General features: G+C 36.3%; 1 protein-coding gene across 2 annotated transcripts in view; it reads left to right on the forward strand.

Moving 5' to 3' along the window:
- Positions 1 to 2,575: 2,575 nt before the first annotated feature.
- The window catches only part of P2RY1 (purinergic receptor P2Y1), a 35,736-nt gene continuing 10,737 nt past the window's right edge, over positions 2,576 to 27,574 (forward strand). The window contains exons 1-2 of one of the 2 annotated variants that reach the window (XM_032225978.1): positions 2,576 to 2,947; positions 6,039 to 7,119. In XM_032225978.1, coding sequence (XP_032081869.1) covers positions 6,096 to 7,119 — 1,024 coding nt within the window. In that variant the 5' untranslated portion in view covers positions 2,576 to 2,947; positions 6,039 to 6,095. Of the gene's footprint in view, positions 2,948 to 6,038; positions 12,630 to 27,574 lie in introns of those variants that run through there. The other variant, XM_032225979.1, reaches the window with a different exon arrangement.

The raw sequence follows: 27,574 nt of genomic DNA on the forward strand, positions 1-27,574 counted from the left end.
GGAAAGGGAAAGAGAAGGGATGGGAAGAGAAGGGAAAAGAATGGGATGGGAAGGGAAGGGATGGGACTGGACCGGACAGAAAGGAAAAGGAAGGGGAGGGGGAAAAGGGGGACAGGAGGGGAAAGGAAGGGGAGAGAAACAGGGAAGGAAAGAAGGAAGAGAGGGAGGGAGGGACGGAGGGAGGGAAGAAGGAAGGAAGGAAGGAAATAAATTGTGACATTTTCATGGCTTCATCTATGCAGTTTTTTGGTATAATAAGAACATGAAGAGATGCATGGAAATATTGTAACCAACTGACACACTTTCTACAATTTGTAATGGAAGATGGTTTTTTATGTTTGTTTGTCTTTGTCTAAAAATAAATAAAAATTATTTAAAAAAAATGAACATGTCTTGCAACATTCTTTTTTTCAAGATACCTTTTCAAATTCCCAGAGACCCAGTTTGGTGTAGGCTTTATGGCATCAGGCTATAAACCAGGAGAACATGAGTTTTATGGCAATCTTAAACCCAAAGTCAGCTGGATAGCTTTGGGCCAATTACTCTTTCTCAGCCCTAGGAAGCAAGCAATGGCAAACCACTTTGTCAAGTGCAGAGATTAGTCTAGTCAGTGACCAGGAGTCCAAATCTGATTCAAAGGTATTCATCCCACAAAGAAAACCGAACAAAAACATCCCGAGGTATTTCCCTACCCAAATATTAATCAGGATGACCCTTTTTGAATGAAGCAAGTATGCCTAGGTGCTATACCTGGCTAACATATACAGAAGGATACCAGCTTTTAAGGAATGTCCCCATGTCTAACTTTCAGCATTTAGTTAAAAGGGATACTATGCTTTTTTCTTCATCTGTAGGAAAACATACTGTTTCTTTGGATTATCATCTGATTTAGGTCTTTTTGTGCATATATATAGTATGTATACATATTTATGTGGGGATTCCAGAGAGGGAGATTATATAAATTTAAATACTTTGTATCGTAGCATGTATCATTCCAAAACAAACATTTTTTTATTCATAGGAAGGAAACACCACTTCAGAATATTTTTCTCTCTCTTCAGTGTTTAAGATTTTCAACAGACATTTATTCCCAAAATGCTTTTTCAAGAGGTGACTGGATCTTCTGTTTTTTTTTCCTTTAAGACATTTCACTTCTCATCCCAGAAGCTTCTTCAGCTCCTTTGGGACAGCCATGACCTGGATGACTGAGACTCTCCATAGATAACAGACATTTAGAACCTGTAGTCCAAATTAATGAAGAGCAGCATCTAATTTATCAACCTGTTTTAAGCAATTAATCCACCAATTAAAACATTCCTATGAGCCAATGAACTGATGAAACTCTGCACTGTGAATTTGAATACAAAGACAAGCATAATATGGAAATATTTTCTGAGGAACTCTGTTTGCTCTCTGACCAATTGTTGCTGTACAGTTGCTAATTTATACTGTAATCAAGACTAGTGCAAAAGGACATTTTAAGTTTTCACAGCAAGCCAGACCCAAGCAAAGCTGCTTTCTCAAAGACATCAGAATGTCTTTAGTTAAGATAACTGTGACAGATTCAGACAGTTTTTGTTCCATATAGCATCAACCTTGTGAACTCTCAAGTTTCCCCTTTCCGCTATGTATTAGGGGACTGGAGGCTAAAACATATGAAGAACGGTTGCAGGAACTGAGTATGTCTAGTTTAATAAAAAGAAGGCCTAAGGGAAACATGGTAGCAGTGTTCCAATATCTCAGGGATTGCCACAAAGAAGAGGGAGTCAAGCTATTATCCAAAGCACCTGAGAGTAGGACAAAAAGCAATGGGTGGAAACTAATCAAGAAGAGAAGCAATTTAGAACTGAGGAGAAATTTCCTGACAGTTAGAACAGTTAATCAGTGGAACAGCTTGCCTCCAAAAGTTGTGAATGCCCCAACACTGGAAGTGTTTAAGATGTTGGATAGACATTTGTCTGAAGTGGTGTAGGGTTTCCTGCCTAAGCAGGGGGTGGGACTAGAAGACCTCCAAGATACCTTCCAACTTTGTTGTTCTATTCTGTTCTATTCTTATTCCAAATGGAAAGTGATTATTAGTGTGTGTGTGTGTGTGTGTGTGTGTGTGAGAGAGAGAGAGAGAGAGAGAGAGACAGACAGACAGACAGACAGACAGACAGACAGAGACAGATGTACATGTATAGGTTAATATATACATTCTTTTGAAAGCAAGAAACTGAATTTCATTTTTAATGTGAGTCACTGTGGTCGCAGTTTTTTAAAAAAGGCAATAAAGGTTATCATCTCTTAATGTGTCCATCAATGCACATCTGGATAAAAAGTCAGATGTCCACGAACGTATGAATCCTCTTGATTTGATATTATTTGCTCCTTGGGAGCGACCTGAACTGACTCTCAAATCCCAGATCGTTGAGCCGTAACAATCGCCAATTGGTTTATTTTTGGCAGCCCTTCCACGGCAGGGGGAAAAAAAAGTGGATCTGCCTGTGCCCACGCGGGGGGAAGAGCTTCGGGGGGCGGGAACCAACCTTTAGCTGAAGGCGGCTTCTTCCCTGCCGCTTTCAGCCGCCGCTGCCGCTCCCCGCCTCCTTGCGCTCCCTCTCGCGGCTCGCCTGCACTTCCTCGCCTGCCTGCCTGCCTGCCGGAGCCGCGCGCGTCAGCAGCGCGCTCTTCGCTCGCCTCGCCACTGTGGGAATGTGGCGGCGATTGCCGCGAGGAGCCCGAAGCTCGGGGCTCTGACGGGGCACATGCTTGGCGCCGCCGGCTCCCTGCTGCTTCTCCCGTCTCGCCCGGGAGCCGCGAAGAAGGAACCGCGGCATGAAGGAGAAGGAGGCGACGGAGGGCGCGGGGGCAGCAGCACCACCACCGCCACCAACAGCCGCGCTAAGAGAGCCGGCAAGGCACCGCGTTGCCCGCTCGGATCGAGCGTGTTGAGGCGTTCCAGGAGGTAAGTCCTCTAAACCGCGGGCGAAACTTTCCCTCTCGGAGGCTAAATAAATAAATCTAGGAACGGCGGGAACATCGCTTTCCTAAAGCGCCCCTTTGTAAGGTCTAAAGTCTAAATAAAGTCTTTGCCCAAGCCAAGAGATCTACGGCTTCGTTTTCTCTGCCGCGGCGCCTGTCATTTTTTTTTTGGGGGGGGGGGGGGTGGGGGAGTCGAAGAGTTTGCTCGACAAAGTAACTGAGATGCGAAGAGGCGCCGAGCTCTGTCCGTGGGGGCATCCTCGTGTTCACCCCCCCCTTCCTGGCACGCGTGTTTCAGTCACAAGGGGGTAACACAACAGCCCCCCCCCCTCCTCTCCCGTAATACCGGTTGAAAAAATAGGGCATGGAGCTAAAAGCGATGGTTGAGGGTCTTGGGGTTTTTTCTTTCGCTGACACTCCTGCGCTGAATTCTTAAGTCGGAAGTTAAAAAAAAAATGCCGATTGGAGTTGATGTGCCGAAGTGAGACCTCAGAGGAGCCCAGTCAAGCCGAGATGGAAAAGAAAAGACGGCGGAAGAAAGGCGGAAAGGCGCGTTCTGTACATGTCCCGGAGCTGCTTGACTTGCAATCCGGGGGCTGAGCTTTTACTCTGGAGATTGAACCCATTTTGTTGACTGGAGACTTCCGTGTTGTGTGTGCATTTAGGGCGGAGGGAGGAGCTGCCGTGCAAGGATAAAGGGTGGTGAAGGCTCTGTGTGTGTGTGTGTGTGTGTGTGTGTGTGTGTGTGTGTGTGTGAGAGAGAGAGAGAGAGAGAGAGAGAGAGAGAGAGAGAGAGAGAGAGAGAGAGAGAGAGAGAGATGGGCATAGAAGCAAGAAAAGTTAAGACACCTTAAGGTGTTACTTTTTGTTGCTCTTAAACAGATCTCCTATGTGACCCCATGGAGGTTGATATCACTGCTAACCCCACAAGTCATGACTGAAAATGATGGCCCCCACAGATATCATTATGCCTTGGCATGTTGTATGAACACAGACATTGTGATTTGTTATAGGGCCACTTGATCGTTCAATATATGTATGGATAAAGCTATGGTTTCATAGTTTTTGAGGCGCTGGAGTGCCTATGTCCCGTCCCTGGAGTTCTAAGGATGCACAGCTAAGTTTTCTTCATTTCAGTAGTCTTGCTACAGCTATCTCGTTGTCTGATACTCCGTTCATTTCTATGCAGTTTAACATTTACTGTTGCTCCCTGCAGTTTTCCTGTCCACCTGCTCCAGCTTTTTGGACTGTGTGTAATCCTTCTCATGGAATACCAATAATTATTTTCTTGGGGGGAGGAGGAGGAGGTATCTGGATTATGTCTCCTTTTCTGCCACCATCCATATAATTTTCAGAAACTTTCCCACTATCTTCAGTCATTTATGATCTCTTTAACTCGAATTTAAGAAACCAAGCTACTTTTCTGGGGGTGGGGAAGCCATTCATAATCTGCCTGAATAACCATTTCTTATTCCTCCTTCCCTCTGTCTTCAGTAACCAAAAATTATTGAACTGAAATATTTACTTAGGATAGTTCTAGCTCACATTTAATTTGCAGATTGCGTGGAGGCCACCTGTAGCTGTGATTTCTATCATCCATGGCTCTGAAAAGGAATTAAACCAGATTGTGGCAGCTGTGTTTGTCAACAGCTTCTTATTAGAATGGTTCTAGGCTATTTTCAGGTACAGAATGCCATTTGCAGAGGAAAAAGTAGAACACCGAGAGATTGCTGCTATGTCATATATTAAAGGAGGGTCCTCTGATGTTGTTAAAAAGAAAAATATAATGAAAATATGTTTAGGACGGGTATCTAAACAAATATAGAAATTTATTTGGATATTATTTAAAGACTTTAATCTCTGCACTGTACATTCCATTTATTTTTCTTTGAAAGAGTAGCGATTGAAAACTCTTCTATGATTAATCTGTATAGAGAAAGAATCTCCTAGGTTACTTCATTAAACAATACATATTTAGAATGGGGAAAATGTATGCAGAGAGAGAGAAGTGCCAATAACCATATGGCAATTCTGATCAGTAAATGTCAGGGGAAATGGTTACGTTATTTCAGTAATGCCAAGTTTACACTTTTTAAAAACAGTCTTCCTGACCTGCATCCATTCCACCAGTTTTTGGTCTTTTGTTAAGCACTAGGTTTTGGCAGCTTGCTAGTGATCAGATAGATTTAATGAATGGTGCAAGGGCTGGGGGTGGGGGGTGGTCTTAATAAAGAAGTTAAGTCAAGATCGATTAAGATCTTTTACACTATAGGATCTCTCAGTGGCTGTTTTTTCAGTAAGTTCATTAGTTTCCATCTGCCTTCCTGGTATATGACATCCCAGCGTATAAAATGCAGGGTTTTTCCAGTTTTTTGTCCACTTTTAATACCAGTCAAAAAAATATGGCAGAGGTCTTCTGCCTTTTTCTCCTTAAATAGATTTACTCCCCTCTTAAGAGAAGGCATCAGTGGTGCTAGGCAGAGAGGAAGATTGCTACAAATGGAGATTGAGCAAAATTTTGCAAAATTCCATGGATGAGTCAGGGTGATTGGATGAATAACAGCCTTATCTGGTAATGTCCATAAGATGCTTTAGCAAAAACTGATACTTCACCGAGTTTTACAGTTTGTAAGGACTAGTTCCTTGGGTTACTTTTTGTGGCAAGTGGTAGGGCATATGGGGAAATAGCTCACACGTTCAAGCTATCATATTCTAGAAAGAATACAATATTGGCATTCAAATATGGGCAGTAAATTAAAGCATCTCAACTGGTCTGCAGGAACATATGCCTGCCAAAAAAGCAAATGTAATACTTATGGCCCTGTCAATTAACCAACTTGTAGTGATTTTTATTGTTATTTAGTTATTTAAATTCTAAGTTTGAAGATACTGTGAATGTTTTAATATTTTTCTTTTCTCAAGTGAGCTACCAAAAGTCACCAGATTGTAACAGGATATAAATAAATACACGGCTTCTAGAGCTGCTGAAAATTGAATATGATTTTTCTCCTGCCTGTTTTGCTGCATCGTTTCTTTTATTGACATAGCTTAGATACTTTCTTTCTTTTCTCTAGGGACACTTGCTGATTCTAGATCTTGAAAGCCACTGATGTGAACTCATTGTTGTCACCATGACTGAAGCCCTCATTTCGGCTGTCCTGAATTTGACTGAAACCAATGCACTGGCCAACAATGTGACCAGCAATGCCACTAACAAGTGTTCCTTGACCAAAACCGGTTTTCAGTTCTATTACTTGCCAGCTGTCTATATCGTAGTCTTCATCACTGGATTCCTAGGCAACAGCGTGGCCATCTGGATGTTTGTCTTCCACATGAGGCCATGGAGTGGCATCTCAGTTTACATGTTCAATTTAGCCCTAGCAGACTTCTTGTACGTCCTGACGCTCCCTGCCCTAATATTCTACTACTTCAATCAAACGGACTGGATCTTTGGAGATTTCATGTGCAAGCTGCAGAGATTTATCTTTCATGTCAATCTATATGGAAGCATTTTGTTCCTCACATGTATCAGTGTGCACAGATACACTGGGGTGGTGCATCCTTTGAAATCATTAGGGAGACTGAAAAAAAAGAATGCTGTTTACATCAGCGCCCTGGTCTGGGTTATCGTGGTGGTGGCAATCTCTCCCATCTTCTTTTACTCTGGAACTGAAGTAAGGAAAGTCAAAACCATGGCGTGCTATGACACAACAGTAGACAATTACCTGCGTAGCTACTTTATTTACAGCATGTGCACCACTGTCTTCTTGTTTTGCATCCCGTTCATTCTGATCCTCGGTTGCTATGGATTAATCGTGAAAGCACTGATTTACAAAGATTTAGACAATTCTCCGCTTAGGAGGAAATCAATTTACTTGGTTATTATAGTGTTGGCAGTATTTGCTGTGTCTTATCTTCCTTTCCACGTGATGAAAAACTTGAATCTACGCGCCCGGCTGGATTTTCAGACTCCGGAAATGTGTGCATTTAACAACAGGGTTTATGCTACCTACCAAGTAACTCGAGGGCTAGCGAGTCTCAACAGCTGCGTGGATCCTATTTTATATTTTTTGGCTGGAGACACTTTTCGGAGAAAGCTCTCAAGGGCAACTCGGAAAGCCTCAAGACGGAGTGAGCTCAACGTGCAATCCAAAAGTGAGGATATGACTCTGAGTATTTTATCTGAGTGCAAACAAAATGGAGACACAAGCTTATGAATGGTTCCTTGTCCCTTCCTTTTCCTTCCCTTCCTTCCCCTGCTTTTTTCTTCTTCGCAAACACTCTCTATCCTTTGCCATCCTAACTTTTAATTCTTATAATACTGATTTTGTGCATTAAAAAAGCCCAAATCATAACCAGTGAAGAACATGTGTGCATATGTTTGTGTGTGTGTATGTGTGTTAAACCATCTTTTAGTTGCCTAAAAGACTTTGAGGAAATGAAGTGAAATTGAAATTCTTTTAAAGGAAAAAATGAGAAAAGTGTTTAAAATGTTAATGTAATGGAAACCATGGTGGCATGTACAATTTAAAGAGAGAAGAGATTAGGAGTCTCTCCCTATATACAACCATATCCTTGACTTAAAAAAACCTGAGAAATCAAATAGTTGTGTAAGATCCAAGTCTACTCTTCTATGTCCAAATCTCTTCCTTGTTCATTGCTGTGGTCATAGGAAGTGAAGGATGATCTATGAATGCCAGACCCATTATGGGCTAATACAAAATCCTCAAGAATATTATAGCTCATTACATTCATTTAAAAGAACAAAAGCCCTTCCAGCAGTTGGCCATACTTTACTCAGTTAATCAATAAGAAGCCTGCTCTTACTTCTTTATTTTATTATAGTTGATTTTGGTTTCATAATTAACTCAATGCATATTAGCCAGTTTGAATTTATTACTTTTTATATTGATTTGGGGTACTTTCCCGGTGTACTTGTAAGTTCCCTTATTGTAGCAATTTTGGATGGAGAATTAAATTTCTGTGCACTTTATCATTTTGGATTCTTACTGAGAATCCATTATCATTTATTTTGTGATTTGTTCTAGCCGACCTATCAAAGCAGATAATGTTCCCTCCCAAGTCTGGATCAATGTAGAAAGTAGAACTTTGCAGCACTTTGGATTTGATTCCAAGAAGGTATTTCAAAACAAGTTCCTACGAATGCGCTGACTACTTTTAAGACTTGCAAATTAGAGCTATGGTTGGGTTCTGCACATTCAAACCATCTTTATGGAACTGAACCTGAATCATTGCATAATCCTATCAAATAGTCATCCCCAATCTGGTGTCTTTAGCAGCTACCCCAAGAATGATTACCTAATACATCTGGAAGCCTCCATAATAGCACAGGTTGATGTGAATGTAAATAGTATATACCATAGGATAATAGACTATCATTCACTTACTCATTATTCATTTACCCATGCAGGATTCGGGATTTAGCATATGCTGGAAAATGTGAGTTAATGGTTCTACCTGTATAGAATAAAATATAATTTTTTTGCTTTGGTTGATAATACCAATAATAATAATATTGATATGGCTAGGACTGGGGCAATCCAGTTGAGCTCTTGATATGCCTTTCCTACATGCCTTGATATTTATTTGCTGGTGGAAATGTTCATATGAATATAAATTCTGTTAGCAACACAAAAATTGGATATAACTACTTTTCTGTTGTTTAGCTCATTGTGTTTGTTATTTTCAGAAGACACGTCCTCAAAGCCTTTAAAAATCTCTCACCGTAGCAAATATAACATATCTCCTCCACTTAAGTGATGTGATTCCTATTCGGCAATTTAGATCATTGCCTAATTTTCGAGTTGGTCTCAGTTTTTCACTGGATAAAATAATGAAGCTTATCTAACAGGCTATATTTTTGACAGCATAAAGACAGGGATTTGATTTATTTTTAGGTTTAATTTGTTTGTGTTAAACTAAAGCACTTTGCATGACAACAGCTTTTTTCAGGCAAATTGTTTACTTCTCTAATATATGCTTTAGTTCTCCCCCGTCTCCCAGAACAAGCAAAAACTGACATTGCTTTTGATTACTGGAAAAAAATACGCACATCAGAAAGACCTTGGTGCCCAACTCCACATTTGAGGAATTTAGGAATTCATGCAGTCCGAGGGAGAAATGGTTTATTTATTTGAAATTGGGAAAACCAGTTCAGTTAGGCTGCCTACATGGCTCTGCCTCATCTGATTTAGATCTATAGAGAGGACTTTCAGGCTTTTCCAACCAATGCATGAAAAGTGATAGGGCAACAAGGCAGTATGTCAGCTGAGGAATTCTGGGAGTTGAGTTCCACACATCTTTGTTGCTGAGATCGAAAACACTGGGTTAAATGCTTGAATAGGGCTCTCCCATACCCTCATATGTGTACGTGTTTGAATTAGTTCTTTATCATCCCTTCATTTCCAACTTATGTGGGTTTTAAACTCTTAAGGACATGCTTGAATTTGTTTATGTTCGATTTTTCACCATTAAACAGCATAGATTTTAAAACAGATAGGATGTTAATCTCTGTATGAGCTGTCAACATCTAAGACACACTTTGACAGAACCATTTTAGTGGTAATATCTAATTACTGGAAATCATTATTGTGGGAGTTCCACTGACTATCTTTTTCATTAGTTTCAAGTTGATAGGTGAAGATCTTTGGGTTTACATAGATTTTTTTTATGTAACCTTTATGTCTACATAGTTTTTAACCCATATGATCTCTGCAGTTAGTTTTCATTCTATTATGTTGGCTGCTGCTTTTTAATTTGTTCATATTTTCAGCATGCTTGTTGTTTTCTTACATTTTTGTGATGTGCTCAATTTAGACTTATAAAACTGGGCTACCAGACTTGAACTGCAAAGCTCCGGACATGCATGAAATAACAAGAAATAGACCCATAAAACTATTTATTTGCTACAAACTAGTGGTTGTCCTGATGTTTGCTGTTATAAATACAGCATTTAATCAATTTTCATCCTGTTCAAGGAAACATTTATTCATATCAAGCTGTGATGTATATATCAAATAGGGCAGAATATAATTGTGGAAAAGAAGAATATAAAGGAAAAACCATCTAAATTAGGTCAAGAGCAACATATCATGTTGCATTTACATTTAACAAGCACATACTTAAAATGGGAACTTGAAAAACAGACAATTTTAACCACTTATATTTACATATATTAATATTCTAAAATATATCTGAAAACTTTTGCTCTAGGAACCAATGTTTTAAATTGGTTTATTTAAATTTTTTTGTGTATCAAATGAACAAGCTGTATAATCCTGTAAATGGTTTTAGCAAGTCCTGACAGAAATCCATAATTTACAGGAAGAATATAAAGAATCTATTTTCATCTTGCTTATTCATACTCAGTAGTTTGCATATGAACAAGAATTGCTCTAAAAGTCTCTTGGCAAAGCTTCAAAACATCTCAAAGATAAATGAAATTCTATGGAATCTGCAAAATCTATTTATTTTACATATTAACAGGAGAAAGAAATATGTTGTGTTATGGATTTTGGAATGCTTCTTGTTTTTCCATCAAAAAACTGAACTGGGTATTTATGAGATAAGAGATTTTTCTCCAACGTAGTGCTAAAATAAGTTTCTCCATCATGCCAAGGCAACATGGCTATTGGCTATCTTGTCCAAGGAAGATGGTGGGAAGTGGTGGCCAGTATCCCAGAAACAGCAGTGGGATTCACTTACCTTCCCTACCGGTTCGCAAATATGAGAGGTTGCCCGGTTGCGCTGGCTTTGCTTGCTCGCACCTCATTTGAACATGTGCATTGCTTTCTGTACATGTGTAGTGCTCGCGCATTACATTGGGGTGGGTGGGCGGAGCCTCCTGCAGCTGCCACCACCAGTTCTCCTGAAACAGAGAGAACTGGCTGAATACCACCTCTGACCTGAAAGCATCAGATCGGAAGAAAGTTAATTTCTATATACAGGATGTAATTTTAGGATATAATCCTGTGTTTTATTACTTGAAAGTAAACCCCAATGAAACTTACATCTGAATCAAAATTCCACTTTAAAACAATTTTAAATCTATTCTAAAAGATTGAACTATATAAAATGCAGTTGCTTAAGGCTACAATTCAAACATAGTTGCATATGCAAATCAAACTATTTCTTAACAGGCCAATTCAAATGAATTGAAAAGTCAAGACATTTGGAATAAATAAATGACATTTTTAAATTTCTTTTTGTGATTAATGAATTATATCAAAGCCTTTTTTAAGTATCGGCAGGAAGGGAAATATCTTCCCTGTGGCAGTGAGAACTGTGATATTTTTTAACTGAGACATGCCTTGTTAACACAGCAATTGTATTAAGAACAAAATTATAGAATGGGCTTTTCTAAAACCTTTGAATTTATTTACTCTTTACAAATATATTTTAACTTTCACATATCATATTCCACTTTTTCTTAGTCTGGGTATGTAATAGATGGACATTCAGGAAGTTAAAAGTTTCCCAAGTCTATTGTAACTTGCTAAGTTCTGGCAAAATGTTTGGAATTCTACAGCAAGGTTGTTCAGAATTCCATTCATTTTCATTTGTTCAATGTGGCAATGATGATTCTCTTCTGGAGGTAGATTTCAACCATCTTTTCGATTAGGTCTTCTGTGAGCCAGAAAGATTATTTATATACTGGAAAATCTTTACATCCCAACATCAAAGGAAAAAAAGGAGTTACATTTTGAGTGACAGTGAACCTCTCTTAAAAACTGTCAAAAAATAACAAAAAAGGTACCAAGCAGATTATCTTATTATAATAGGGCATTTCCCAATTTCTTAGTGGTGTTTGTAAGAATCAAGAATCACCACCTAGAGTTCAGCGGTAGCCTGCTGGCATTTTTATCATATAGGGATCTCAGAAAAATATAAATTAAGTATATTTAATAGATTTAAGATTCATTAAGAAAATGACATGATTCATTCCTCCACGAATATTGTATAATTAGAGAGAATGCTTTTTGTTCATGTTTTAAGATCGCTGCTCACCTCTGCCAAATTAAATTGGCTTCTAAAATCTGACCTAATTTCAGAAACAGCTTCTCATTCAATGCAGTTAAAAATAAGAAAAGAAAGAGGATATACCTATTGCCTTAGCTGTTAATTGAATAATCAGGACCTGCTTGATGTTTTATATGCTTCACTGTTATGAAACACTAGAAAATGATTTTTTTTAATAGGGCCAGATCTTGATCCATCTTTAGAAAGAATGTGATTCCAAGACAGTGAAGTATAACATGGTGATGCAAAGTAGGATCTTTACTTCAAACAAATTTGCAGGATTAGCAAATCCCTGGATGGATATAGTACTGAATTATAGAACTAGAACAGACCATCTAGATTCCTGAAAGCAATTATTAATGCTTAGTGCAGAATCCAGATTATGGTATCTGCGACAGATGGCTATTCATTAAAGTTGTACGTGCTTAAAAATGGTTTGGATGAAGTACTTCAGAAATTATATAAGTAGAGTTTTTCTCCATTCATTCAATGAAGAAGTCTAACTGCTGCTACCTCCTATCTAAATTCCTCATCAAAGCTTAAGTGGCTCTTAAAGCAGCTGCAGTTGATTGTGTTATCAAGCTGGACTTCTTCAAACTTTCTTCTTCTTCTTCTTCTTCTTCTTCTTCTTCCTCTTCCTCCTCCTCCTCCTCTTCTTCTTCTTCTTTTCTTCTTTTTCTCCTGCTCCTCTTCTCCTCCTCCTTCCCCCCTCCTCCTCTCCTTCTTCTCCTCCTCTTCCTCCTCCTTCTCCTTCTCCTCCTCCTCCTCCTTCTTCTTCTTTTCTTCTTCTTATATAGAACAGGTCAAGGATTCTCTGTGTCATCATTCTAGTTTTTGTTGCCAGTTTATATTTCCCTTCAAAGCTAAATGTAACAGGTTTCTTCTAGAACAGAACAAAGCTAAGACCCACTGATCTTTGTCCATTTTAATGCTGTCTGCATGGCATTTCCATGTTTGATCCATATCTTATTGATTCTCTAGGGTCATGCTTGCTTAATACATCAACACTCTATATTGATTCTAAAAACATAGATAAGCAGGTGAAGAGAATGGTCTTCACATGACTTATCATTAAATTATACTTTTCAGTAAATATAATAGAGAAAAGGCATCATTTACAACATGTATGCATCTCTGTGTGTAGTCATATTTGGAAACAAAGAGAGATACTGCAGATTTTTGCTTATTTAATAGCTTATGTGGAAATAGAGTGAGCATATGTGGCAATTGAGGATGATGGGTATATACATTACACTCTGTTCTCTTTCTGGCTCCATGCTCAAGATGGTTTCTCCAAATACAAAAACAATAACAAAATACATATTTTGGAGAATACTTCCTTATGAAAGAATCTTGGTTGATGGTATTTATCAACCTATTTTATTGGAGAACTAATGGCTTTACACACATCATTTCTAATTTGTTCACTAGAAGTGAAGGAACAGTTGTTCACTTGCCAATGTTTATTTATTTATTTATTTATTAAATTTTGTATGCCACCTACTCTCAAAAGAGACTCAGGGTGGCTTACAATAAAAGGGAGGGGGGATATTAAAAAAAATAAAACAACAGTTTAATGTTTCCAATGACCTGACTTTGTGTATTTGTTATAGCCATGAATTAAGTTTTAAAAGAAATTAATTTAACCAATTAGTTGCCAAGCATTAAACCAATGGCCATAATCCTGGTTTCCCCTTTGTGGTTCTAATGTATGAGCAATAAGGTTTGTGCAAAATTTCAAAAAGGTACTTTATTTCAATGAATTCTTATGTGAAGTATTCTTCAAATCCTGCTTTAACAAACAATGTAACCCCCCTCCCTTCTAATAAGCTAATAAGTGGTTGATTTCCATTATGTGCTGATAGCCAGAAAAGATTTGTGCATTTGGAGCACATGAATGGAATTTTCTAGCAGCTTTTATAATTAGCTTGTGAAATGCTGGATGATTTTTAAGGCGACTCATTGAAGAGAAATATGTCATCTCACCTGAGTCAACTGGACATGAAATAAATGCAGAATGTAAAATTTAAGTTCACTTTCTTTAATGATCAAACCAGGCAAATGTTATGATTTGGGTTCAGTTCTACTTTCAGTATAAATACTGCAGTATGGAACAAATTTAGATGTTATAGAATGCAGAAAGCACATTTTAGTGTGAAATTATCTATCGATTTGTCAAGCCTCCACCTACACTGTGTTCATTTTTTCCATTTTAGATATCATTGCTATACATTTGAAAAGTTTACTTTTTTGTTCTTTTTTCCATTTTTAAAGGTGCTTATAGGTCAAGGATAGAAACAAAATAGACAATTTTGTATTCTCAAGGATTGCAACTGATATTAGCCCTATCCAGTATAGCAATAGCAATAGCAGTTAGACTTATATACCGCTTCATAGGGCTTTCCGCCCTCTCTAAGCAGTTTACAGAGTCGGCATATTGCCCCCACAATCTGGGTCCTCATTTTACCCACCTCGGAAGGATGGAAGGCTGAGTCAACCCTGAGCCAGTTAGATTAGAACCACTGAACTGCAGATAACAGTCAGCTGAAGTGGCCTGCAGTACTGCACTCTACCCACTGCGCCTCCTAAGCTCAGGCCAGGAATCTTTTGAGAGTTATAATTAAAAACATTTCTTAAAATTTATAGGAACATTTATAAGGCATTGGAGTTCCTGTCCCTTAATGTATACATGTAACATACATGAATCAAGGCATGTTTGGCATTTGCAACCTTCTATTTTCATTAGGATTACCAATTCTTGGTAAAAAAAAAAAATGGGCTTCAAGATCGCAACAGAGTAACAGAAACTATAGCTCTTTTCTGTCATCCAGCAGTCATCCAGATTTTTACAATTCAGAGAGGGTATTTATTTCTATAATGTGTTACAACATCTTTGTTTTAAACTAGCTTTCATGGCATGATAAACATTATTAGATAAACACACACTGCATTTCCCCATCTTTATTAAAATGCTCCATCCTATCCTATGGCTTTTGGCTCTTCTGTTTCTTTAGATCTGAGGGCCATCTAAAATGTATTGAAGTTGTAATGAAACACTGTCTCTTCCCTATGATTTGGCGCTTATCATTATCAGTGATATGATAGGAAATCTCTTTAATCTTATTGTCTTAAGTTGCTTACATGCCATTTATTATAAGAGGAATTTAATTTCAAGCCAAGGATTACGAGATAAAACAATTTCATATTTATGCTTAAATGAGATATCTCTTAATTCCAGAAGAGTACGGAGACAGATTATTATGAATTTTCTCCAGGTTTCGCATGTTGGAGATGGGTTTATTCTTTCCCCATTCAGGTTGATATTTTGTGCTAGATATGTTGCATTTTTGCTGCTCCCTCCACCATCCTTTTTTGGTTCTTTCACATTCCTCTACTATGGTTGGATCCTTCTGATAAATTTTGGAAACAGATGAAAGGAAGTGCTTTTACTTAACAAAAGTAGCTTTTGCCTTATTTGTAACAGCAGGTGAAAAGTTTTTCAGCAAGTAATTTAACTATCCTAACTGAGAGATTATAGAAACAAAAGACCAGAAATGAAATGGGGATCCCAGGGAGAAAAAGGTTATAATAAAAAAAAAAGGAGAGGAACTATTATTATTTCTTTGTAATGATTGGCAACATTGAATTGTGCCGAATTTTAAGGACACAAGTTGAAATCCATAAATGTTCGGGGGGAGATAAATTGTACAGGTAGTCCTTGAGTTACAACAGTTCATTTAGTAACCATTCCAAGCATTGGTGAAATTCAATTTTTTTCCTACCGGTTTTGTGGTCGTGGCCTGCTGGGGGTGGCAAGGGAAGGATATTGCAAAATCTCCATTCCCACCCCACTTTGGAGGCAGCCAGAGGTGGTATTTGCGAGTTTTCTGAATTACTCAAAATTTCCGCTACTGGTTCTCCAGAACCTGAGAGTACCTGCTGAATTTCACCCCTGGTTCCAAGTAACAATGGCACTAAAAAAGTGACTTATGGCCATTTTTCACACTTACAACTGTTACCGCATCCCTGTGGTCACATTGTCATGTGCTTGGCAACTGGTTCATATTTATGACAGTTGAAGTGTCCTGAGGTCATGTGATCAGCTTTTGAGAACTTCTGATAAGCAAAGTCAATGGGGAAGTCAGATTCACTTAACAACCATGTCACAAGAAAAGTCATAAAATGGGGCAAAACTCATTGAACAAATGTTTCACTTAGCAACATAAATTTTGGGCTCAATTGTGGTCTTAGCCGAGAACTACCTGTACACTTTCCCCTCTTTTCCTAGTTCAGATGTTTGTCGGGAAGGACAAAAATGGAGAAATCATAAAAAAATTTCCACTGGTCCAAAAATAATATTTTAACAATTTACAAAATAAATGGCTAATTACAGATTTCATTCATGCCCTATTATTGCTGTAAATGAAGTTTTATAATAAAGCAATTTTCCATCTCTGAATTAAATTTCTCTTTTCAAATATCCTGGAATCTAGGCTTTTTAAAAAAATAAAAACAAAATATTTGTGCCTTGCGAACAAAGGCATGGAAGAGGATTGTAGCAAAATAAATCTCAAACATTCACATATCCTGACAAGCTGCACATTCACTATGCAGATTGGAACCTGGGAATTAAATTGTCTTGGGGTATTTATTTATTTAGCAATAGAGCAAAAATATGTGTCTGCTCAGTGCTTTGGACCATGCCTGTTCAAATACAAAATATTTCATAAGGGCACAATTTAGCAGTCCAAGCAAAGAATGCAAAGACAAGTCACAAGTGTTTCAAATTAATATGAAGGAAAACACAAAGGTGTAATTTATGTGCTAAATGTTTTACAGGTTTGGATTTTATAGTGTGTTTTCAAGTGCAAATGTGAAAATGTTTTATTTTTCTACTTTTCTGTAATATTGTTGAGTAATTCAAGATTTATTAGTGATAACAGTGTCATTTGATTTGCCTAAAGAGACAGTGTTACTTGATATTTAAGCTTCTCAGGTTCTGTTGTGGAATAAAGCTTCTAGTAATTTAAGGAATAAAACAACCAATTAACTGCATATTTCTTGAATAAAAAGATTGTCCATTTTTGTATAAAAAGTCTGTGTTGATTGCATGCGGTTTTGTTAAGGCATGCCAAATACCGTCTTGTAACATTTTGGTGGCAATAGAACTGAACTGCTTCCACAGAGTTTCTAGCATTGTACTGAGCTACTTACAGAATAAACAAAATCCAATAAAGTGATAGAACATTGATTTGTTGGCTACTACATTATTACAGCATTCTGCTAAATGCAGAGATACTCACTTCAGGCTTGAAGAGTATTGGATTGAAATCCTCCATTTCAGACAAGAAATCAATCACAAGGCTGGCTGTCAATTATTCAATTTACTTGATTAATGCAGGTTGCTTTTTATCAGACCCATTTTGTTGTAATATTCAGAAGGAAAAGTAGGATTTTTGTCTTATCAGAAAGCTCATGCTTCTCATTTAAATTGGGTGCTGAGCTTTATCAGGCCTTTCTCTCCTTCTTCCCTTTATGCTCACTATTCCTGCAATAAACTCCCTTTGAAGATTTAGAGATTTACTTTGGGGGGGGGAAATGGGACATATCCTCAAGGGCTTTATAATTGGGAGGAAAATCAGTAAACATTATTTGTGCCAATAAAAAAATAGAACCGCTTTGCTGTAACAGATTATGGTTGAATATTATTTAGCTTAAACTATTACACACATTTAGCTTGAAAATAAATTAATTTGAACTGAATGAGGCTTTTTATTTAAAAAAGTAGACACATGTAGGATTGCACTATTAAAGTGCTAGTGGAACTGGTCCCAACCAAATGCTGAAACTGGCTTCAATCTGATGCTTTCTTTTGTATCAAAATATAATTTTCCACAAGTCATATGCAGTACAAGGCTGAAAAAAAGAATGCAACAAAATAACATGTTTCTTTTTCAATTAAAAAGGGGTTTTATTTCTTCATTTTTTTGTCTTTGGGTTTCAGCCACACTCTGTACTTGAAATCTGAAGTATTATAATTGTAGTTTGACATAGCACTGAGTATTTTGTTATATGAATATGCTTCCAACTGTAATTTCACTGCAAATAAATCCAGGTGGGGGTGTTCAAATAAATTGCACAAAGCATGATAAATGGCCAACATTGTTTTGAGTGAATCTCAAAATTAGGTACCACTAACTCCAGATTTCTTCATAGCATTGAAGAAGATCCATAGCTCAGTGGTTGCTGATATTAGTGTCAGAATTGGAAGTAGTTCAGTCTTTCTAACTTTCAGTACCCACATATTAGCTCATAAGATCCTGTTGTAAATTGGCTCTTGACATTTTGGAAACAAGCATAGCCACCCACCCACCATCTGATCACAGTCTTTGTGGTATACTCAGTAATTAACACATTATTGAATTCAAACTGAATATTTGAGATAAGGAGGAGGAAAGAAGGAAGGGAGAGAGGGAGGGAGGAAGGAAGGGAGGGAGGGAGGGAGGGAGGAAGGAAGGAAGGAAGGAAGGAAGGAAGGAAGGAAGGAAGGAAGGAAGGTCACATAGTATTAAGAGAGAACTAATACATAAACTGCATTCATGGATTCAGCAGCCAATTTTACTCCCTATGGATCAGTTACTTTCTTAATTTGATCACATGAGTTAATTTTATAAAGATAAGACATGGAAAAGAAATATTCATATATAAATAAAACAAGGATACATTATTAGCATTTTGACTTCAATTAAAATGTAGTAAGACTGCATTGTCACACATTAACCTTGCGAGTATCAACATTAGCTGCTAGAGAATTTCTCCTTTCAACAGCCCTGTTCAACTTGTAGATCTCCTGGTGGAAATGTTGATGCTGATGTTTGCCCAACAATTATTTGTTAGATGTCGAAGGGGGCTATTGTGGCTGTGTTAGTTCTATTACTGTATGTTTGTTTACTTTCAGAAGTAAATTGTTGCATTGGGCCTGGTTTAGGATTTAATCTGGATCAGAAGAGCTCTTCTGATAATAATAATGTTTTACGTTAAAATCTGTATCTCCCAAGAAAGTTCACCATGCTCCAATCTGATTTTGAACCTGATTTGTTGGTTCAAATAACAATTTGACTTCAAGGCAGTTCTGAAACTCTAGTTGAACCTGAGCCAGATCAAAAGCAAGATGCAGGAATTGTTGATGGTACTCAGGCATCCGTCCACTTGACTATTATTGCAAATACTCAAAACTGTTTTTTAATGTGTGGATAATTTTTATTTATTCATTTATTAGATTTTTGTACCACCCATCTCATTTCAAGGTGACTCATAATACTAACTTTTGATCCTTTTAGAGGAAATATTTCACTCTGGAAAGCTTAGAGAAATACTTTAAACCCAGTTTGATTCAAAATTTATTCAGTGTAATGTATACTTCTAGAACTGGCTCTTGAAAAATATTGTTTTTTTATTTATTTTTAATTAGCTTTTATCCCACCTTTATTTTTTAATTAATAATTCAAGGTAGCAAACATACATAACATTCATTCCTCCTCCTGTTTTGTCCTTGTGAGGTGGGTTGGGCTGAGAAGTTAGTGACTAGCTCAAGGTCACCCAGCTGGCTTTCATGTCTAAAACAGGATTATAACTAAGTCTCCTAGTTTCAACTTCAACAACTATATGAAACTGGCTCCCCCCCACAAAAAAAGTATTATCATTTTTTTTTATTTCAAAATAAATATAGAAAATAGGTAAGTAAGTAAAGAAAACCACACATTGATTTATAGCAATTTAAGCACATCCCAAGCACTGAAAAAAATTGCTTGCCTACTGAGGCAGTGGGAGCAAGTGACATAATGTTGTGTTAAAAACTCTGTCCCTTATACTTCTATTTATGGGTGATTCAGGTAGAAAAAAGTAGCACTTGAATGACTGTGACATACATTTTATCATTTTGGTCTCATTGTGATTAGGAACAGATGCTTATGGTTGTACTTGTAGCATTATATCACATTACAGGACTAGGCAGGATGGATTTGATTAATCCTTTTAATGGGAGATTGCTGGCAGCCTATAAAACAAATCTATCCATATTATGAAAAGTGAACATATGGCTATTATTTAAATGAGCACCAAAAAGAAAAGAAAAAGTCTATATTCGTGACTAACTAATTTAGACTCTGGTTTTGATGTTCAGAATGAGGGCAGCAAAAACATACCTAGCTTCATTGCTTTGAAAAATAATTATAATATATTCAGAATGTTATCCAACCATTTAGTATCCATAGTTGGAAAATGAGATTTTACAGAACTTAATCTTCACATAATTTCATGTGAAATTACTCCATGGGATATTAAAGTGACATTGATGGACACTTGGCCCAAAAATAGATGTCTTTAACTTGGTGACTGAATCAGAACTAGTCTGTGCAGGAAAGACTGACTCTGCTTTAAGTGCATTTGAATTTTATCTCTACTACAGCCAGAGGCTAAAGTCATAGTCATACATCACCAAGATTTCATAGCTTAAAACAAGGATTATCCTGCATACATCTAACATGCCTATTACGTATAAAACTAAGGTTTATTACCTGAACAAACCTCCACTCCCTTTATATTAGACATTGTGAATTGGATATAATTCAATTAATCAAAGAAGTCATTTATTTATTTTTCCAACATTTACATGCTGCTTACTCTTTTCCTTATGAACCATGCCATCATTTTGAATATCTGAATCAATTAAAATATAGGAATTGAGTCAATTCAGTTCACAATTCTGACTTTTTTGGGGGGTGGTGGGGAGAAACCATCTTTGATACAAATAGCAGGACTATTTTTATTTTAGGAAATCTGTCGACAAAACAAATAATTGCTCAGACCTAGTGAGTATCACTTTGCAAAATAGTGGTATCTGGCATATCCAACTATTTGGCTTAATTTTTCTTTAGGTCTGGGATTTTGAAAATATACAAAACCCAGAGTAAGTGGGAGAGTACCGTACTAGAAGTAGTAGATGTCCAACATCTAATCAGATGCCCACCAGGAATGATGGATTTATATTTCCAAATTCATAGCCAGCAAGCTCAGTAAACATACTGGTTGGAGATTTTAAGAGTTACAGTCTCCATTTCTTATGGCTATAGTGGGTACTATGTATTGTGTGGGATTCAAAAGACAAGAACCAGACCAGCATAGTTGTAACTGCTTTTATTGCCTCAAAATGGAACTGGGGAACTGCAGACAAAGGCCTGTGATTTATACTCTAGACCCACAGGGCCTTAACCAATCATAGACCTAGAAAAAGCCCGCCAAAATATAAATGTTCCATATTGGGGTGGAACATTTATAGTTGGGGTCATTTAAAGATTAGTTTCACTGAAGCACAGTTAATACAACTATATACATTCAATACATAACACCATGAATGATGTTCATTTAAACAACGTAATAAATGCCTACACTCAGTTATATTATTCTGTTTAGTTTAGCTCCTCAGATTTCAGATGGAAATATTTTCCAACCTACTTGGTTTCTTTTGCATGCAAATCCCTAAGCTACAACTGACTCCCAAATGATTCTAACCCATTTGGGCTTATCAGGTAAAGACCCACCTAATTTAAATATATCAAAATGACTTAGGAATTAAATAAATGTGACTGCTGAATTGAACGTTCTATACAATTGTAATTATGTATTTTTATTGTTATTCATTTAATACATGAAAAAATACCTGCTAAATTGGATAGATTTATGGATTACACAAAAACATTAGAGTTGGGGGGGGGCAGGTGGGGAAGCAGGAAATTCTTGGTCGAAACAACAAAGTAATATTATGACTATTGTTATTACAATGTTGCTCAGGGGAAGATAACAATTATTATCTTATGTACCAGTGTTTTTGTTTTTTTATATTTGACTTGAAAATATTGAGTCAGAAGTTACTGAGAAAGAAATTAATCATTTAAAAAAAATAATACAATTCTTCCAGGGCTTACATATGTTCAACTGTTTATTTACCTCCTTTATCTTGCCGGGAATTGCAGGGACTATAAAGCTCAATGAAAACAGGAATATTGGCTATGCTATTGAATGACACTTGAATCATTCAGTAGCATAGCCAGCATTCCTGTTTCCTTAGCTTTTTATGGTGTCTGTAATTTCTTGAAGAGATAAAGGAGGTAAATAGTCTAAACATATGTAAACCCTGGAAGAGTTGTATTATTTAAAAAATGATTCAAATGTCAACTTCTTTATTTATTTATTTATTTTATTTATTGTAATTTGTCAAACAGAAACAAAAACAGGAATAATATAAAAATACAATGACAGGCATGCTAGTGTGCTAATGCACGCCCCCCCATCTCTAGGGACCTCTTAAGTATGAAGTGAGGTCCACGAAAATCAATTTGTGACTAAAACTGAAAATTTGTAGCTGAGACAACTGAATCAGGTAGAGCATTCCAGACTTTGACAATTCTATTACTCGAGTATTGTTGGAGATTTAGGACACCATTTTGAATAAAGCTTCCTGACTTCTTTCAAGGAGGCCGATATGAGTTTGAAAGTTATCATAGACTTTTCAAGCTATTGATTGACTTCCTTTTGAAATGTTGATGCCAACATTTTTATGAAAACTCTGGTGTAAATTCAATGTTACTTTGGATTGTCGCTCCTTCACTGTCAGATTGTATAAAAGGTCAACAATCTCTAAGTAACATTACGTTCTTAATTCATACTATTAGGCATACCGTCAGAAAAAATGAAATTGGTAAAGGTGGATTCTACATGGAATGCAGGAAATTTAAGCAAGCTTTGGTTAAATATGGGTTTTCTTATTTCACAAATTAGATTAGGAATCCTTTGGCATGATTTATTACAGATGGGATTATTTTGTTATCCATTTAATTGGCACAGGGAATTTTAATCTCCTATAATATATGATTTGGTATTGGAATTATTGGCTTGCCTTAACAGGTAACCGAAGTCTTTATCCAAAGATAAAAATTTCAGAATGCTAATTATTTTTATACATTGATAAATGATTATGTTATATAGATTGCACTATCCATGGGATTTGTAAAAGCTAGGCGTTTGCTTGGAGTTTCAACTCATTTAAATATCTTCCTTCAATTCTCAGTGTACATATATCAGATCAGTGGCTAATGGCAGAATCAGTTTATGAAGAAATGTAAAATGTTATAAAATACTGCTTTAAGATTGATATGCACTTAGATTATTTTAAACAAATTAACAAGGGTTTGAGAAACTTTATGGGGAAAATAAAATCCAATAAAAAAAAATCAAATGACAACTTTCATATTATGAAGTTTTGGATTTTCCCTGTTTTTATTTTACCAGTAAGCATATGTGAGGACTTAGCTATCTAATGACATCCAAATGATTTTTAAAAAATTATGGACACAACTAGAAAGTTCCCAAGTCCTATTTCTCTGATCTCAAATCAAGAACTTGGTTTATTTTTTAATCAAAATTCCAGTTATATTTCCAGTATTAAAAGCTGTAAGACATATCCAGAGATTTTGGGGTGGAGGTATCATTTTGATTCTCATGCCAAATGTGCATTTTGGGATAATCCTAATTGGAAAATTGTAACTTTGTTTCCTTTAGAGTTCATGGGCTAATATTTTAGATTAGGCTATTGTTAATGTTTAATTCATTTTTGGTATCGTAAACAGATTTGTATAGAATAAAAATTGTAGAATGAAAATATAACTAATAGATTAATGACATTTATTTTTGAATATCCTGTGGCAGATGAAAACGGTAAAACCAAATTCTTTTCAGAGATTGTGATAGCAATTGTATTCTTAAAGTCCTGTGCTTTTCTCAGGCTTCCTTTATTAATAACTTCTGGTAGTAAGTTTCCCCTGCGGTTATGCAGATCTACACAAAAAGCTTCTAAGTTGTACATAAAGCCAAAATCTTCATGGAACTGAACATAATTTATTTGCCACGAAGATTCTGAATTAGTCACCATTTGTTCTACTGGATGACTCAGGGTTCTTTTTTCCCCTCATGTTCCCAGTGTTGTCTACCGCTCTGGGGGAAGGTGTTGGTCTGAATCTGTTTAGCTTTTTGTGATTTGTTGAGGATAGCTGATACTGTCACTAGGTTTTTCTTTCTAAGCTGAAAAAATCCAAATATTGTCAACCTCCTCACCAGAGTATGGATCCAGGGCTCCTGATCATTTTATTCGCCTTTCTTTGTACTCTCTCAAATTTTACCATGCCAATCTTGAGCCATAATGGTCAGTACGAGAGCACAATATGCTAAGGGGTTTTCTGCATAATTCATTTTTATTTTCCACCATTATCTTTTTTTTTTAATTGAACAAAAACACAAAAAAGAATCATCCTTAATTACATCTTGTAGAAAGTGTGTCGATTGGTTACAGATACCTTTCGTGCATCTCTTCCACAGTCATTACTTATAGTTCATATTAGATTATATACTTTAAGTCAAAAATCTTTGTATATCTTACTATCAATGTACCACAATTCTCATTTGACTACAATTATTTGAACATGCTTTTACCTCAAATCATTCATACTTAAAGACACAACCACATAATGTCATTCATTAGCTATTTCAAAAAATCATCCAATAACATTACACCTTTATAGCATCTTTTAAGTAAAAGTCAATTAATAAAGTTTCTAAGCCTTTCCCCCCTTTTTTCCGAACTCATTGATTAACATTTATATTTACTATATGTATATATTGTTAAACAATGACCATTAACATTTCCTTGTTATTATTAAAATTGGCTAACAATCATTTATTATTTATGTCCCATCTCATCTCCTCAGACTCCTGCAAAAGAAAAAACCTTACGCCTTTATAACAATATCTAAATAAAAATTTGTTAATACAATTTTATAGGTCTTTTTCCCAAGTCACAATTTGCAATTTATATCCAAATTTCTTTTGCTAGGTTACCATCCATGTATATATCATTAGGCTGTACCCATTATCATTTCCTAAAACAATCCAAGAGTTAAAGAATTCCTACTTATTAATCACCAAAATCAACTGATTTTAAATTATCAACTTTCATTATCAGCCTATATCTTTCCAGTAACAAAAAATCTTATCTCTCTTGCAATTTTGATGTAAGTCTTCTTTTTATCTCCTTTATAAGGTTTTTATAGAATTCTCTCCACACTTTGAACTCACTGTTTAGGATTTATATCCAAGTTACTTTTGCCAATACCATAGCATGTATATATTGTTAAACAATGTCCATTAACATTTCCTTGTTGTTATTATAATTGGCTAAAAATCACTTACTATTTATGCCCCATCTCCTATCATCACCCCAAAAATCATTATCAACCTATATCTTTCCAGTAACAAAAAATCTTATCTCTCTTGCTAATTGTGGTGTCATCCTTATTTTTATCTCCTTTATAAGGTTTTTATAGACTTCTCTCTGCACTTTGTTGCTTGAAGGGTCTCTCAGATAATTTCGTTGCCCACCAATTGCTACTAAAATTAGCTTGTCTTTGGTTGTCAATCTTGCTTCTGAAAAAATTTCTCTTCTTATGTCAATCATCATTAGTATTTTTTTTATTCTGTGTCCTGGAGCTCCAATTCTCTTCTTTTCATTTCACCCACATTTGCTCCATTGAATAATTCATCTACTGTTTTATATTTATCTTCTATATCTTCATTCTCCCTTTTAATTTTTGGGGCTCCAACCCCATCATCTTTTGCTGTGAGGAAGACTAGTCTTTCAACTTCTTCTTAATTCTCCCATATCCTTCCAATAGATTTTGAATTCCGGCCAAGATATTTTGGAATTTTAAGGTTTTCTCATCTAAGTATTGATCCATATTTCCAAAACAGAAGAAATAAAGAAAAAGAAAAAGAAACTAATAGCAACTGCCACTCTAGCCTTCCAGCTTCTCTTACTTTTTATTTTAAATTGACTTGAACCAAGTTTCTTTTATGTTCTTCAAAGGGGAAGGGTTCTGTTTTCCCCCCCTTTCTTTCTTTCCCTGCCAAAATAATTCTCAGAGGCACCTGTGAAAACAATTCGTGCCCTTGGTCCTTTATCAGTTTTTGTAAACAAGTTGCAAACCCTTCAGCTACAAAGTTAGTGAAGTCAAATAAGGAAAGAAAAGAGATACGCTGTTTCAAAAATCCCAGCCTCTGACTTCCGAATGGCAGTTAATTTTCACCTTCTATAGGGAGCAAAGTTCTTTAGATTTCTTTTAGAGTGGTTTAATAACAAGCAGTAGGAAGAATTGTTAAAATAAAAAGGAAGGTTTTAATCCAGAAGTCAAAAAATAAAGCAACAAGGAGCAGAAGGAAAAAAAAATCAATCCGTTCACTTTAAGAGGAGAGATGAAAAATATTATGAGCACTTCAATCCACAAAAAATAGTTACAAAGAAAAAAACCTTTCCACAGCGATCTAATTAGGATTATTTTCGCCACTCAGTTCTTTTGTTTAAGGATATAATTTGGTTTTAAAGAAACATTTCTTTGGACAGTCTTTAGCAAAGTAGAAAAAATATCTCACCAGATGGACTCACTTTCTCTTTTCATTTCTTTCCTTCTGGAGCGTCCCCGTTTCATCAGCCTAGGGGCTGCCTGTTTACCGCCGGCTTGAAGCACTTCCCTTGGGTCTATCAGGGATTTTGCGATATCCCTGAGACCAGCAAGGCTTTGTCTTCCTGATCACCATTCTACAGGATGGTTTAGGTCTCAATGGACCCTCCAGAGGCAAAAGTGTCAACAGCAGTCTCAGAGTATCAAAACCGCACGGTGTAATATCATGATGTGGCTCCTCCTTCTCAATTTTCCACCATTATCTTGATGACATCAAGTTTGTCTTTTTTACCCCACCTGTGTATCAAGTGAATATTTTCATAAACTTTTCCCGGCAACCACAAATCTTTTTTCTGATCAGTCACAGGGGACTGATTTAATTCCATTAAATCTTTGGAGAATCCTAGTATTTTCATCTTTCTCTTGTAAAAACAATTTCTTTTTTATGCTATCTTTCTTGCTCCTCATCCAGTTTAGTCCTAAATAAAGGTAGCCCTACTACCAAATTTGTCAGTCTGAGGAAAATGGAAATAAATTATCAAATAATTCCATCCATATAATTTTCAAAACTTTCAAAGATTAAAAGTGTTTGAGCCAGAACAACTGTATTTATTCTTCTACAGCTTGATACACCCATCTACAAGTCCACAAGTAGGACAAGCTTGGCAAGCTACTTCCAACATGTCATTATTTGAATTATTTATTGAGGCAATGATGTAAATACATGGTTTGTTTCATTGGCAAGAATACTATTATACAGCTTCTACTTGACACAACATGTGTACGTTGATAAATTTATTTTTAGTAATACTTAACATTAATTTAACTTGAACAAATATCATGATTACCACCTAGCAATTTCTTGGATTAATTTGGAGCAATTATTTAATTAAATAAGCAAAAATTGGCATAACATTTGAATTTTTCAGTTCTCTTATTTAGAAGCAATGTGAGGGATATGCCATGTTTTTATTATAATATCACTGATTTCACCCTTGAGTCCCTTA

The sequence above is a fragment of the Thamnophis elegans genome, chromosome 10 (assembly GCF_009769535.1).
Source record: "Thamnophis elegans isolate rThaEle1 chromosome 10, rThaEle1.pri, whole genome shotgun sequence".
Lineage (NCBI taxonomy): Eukaryota > Metazoa > Chordata > Lepidosauria > Squamata > Colubridae > Thamnophis > Thamnophis elegans.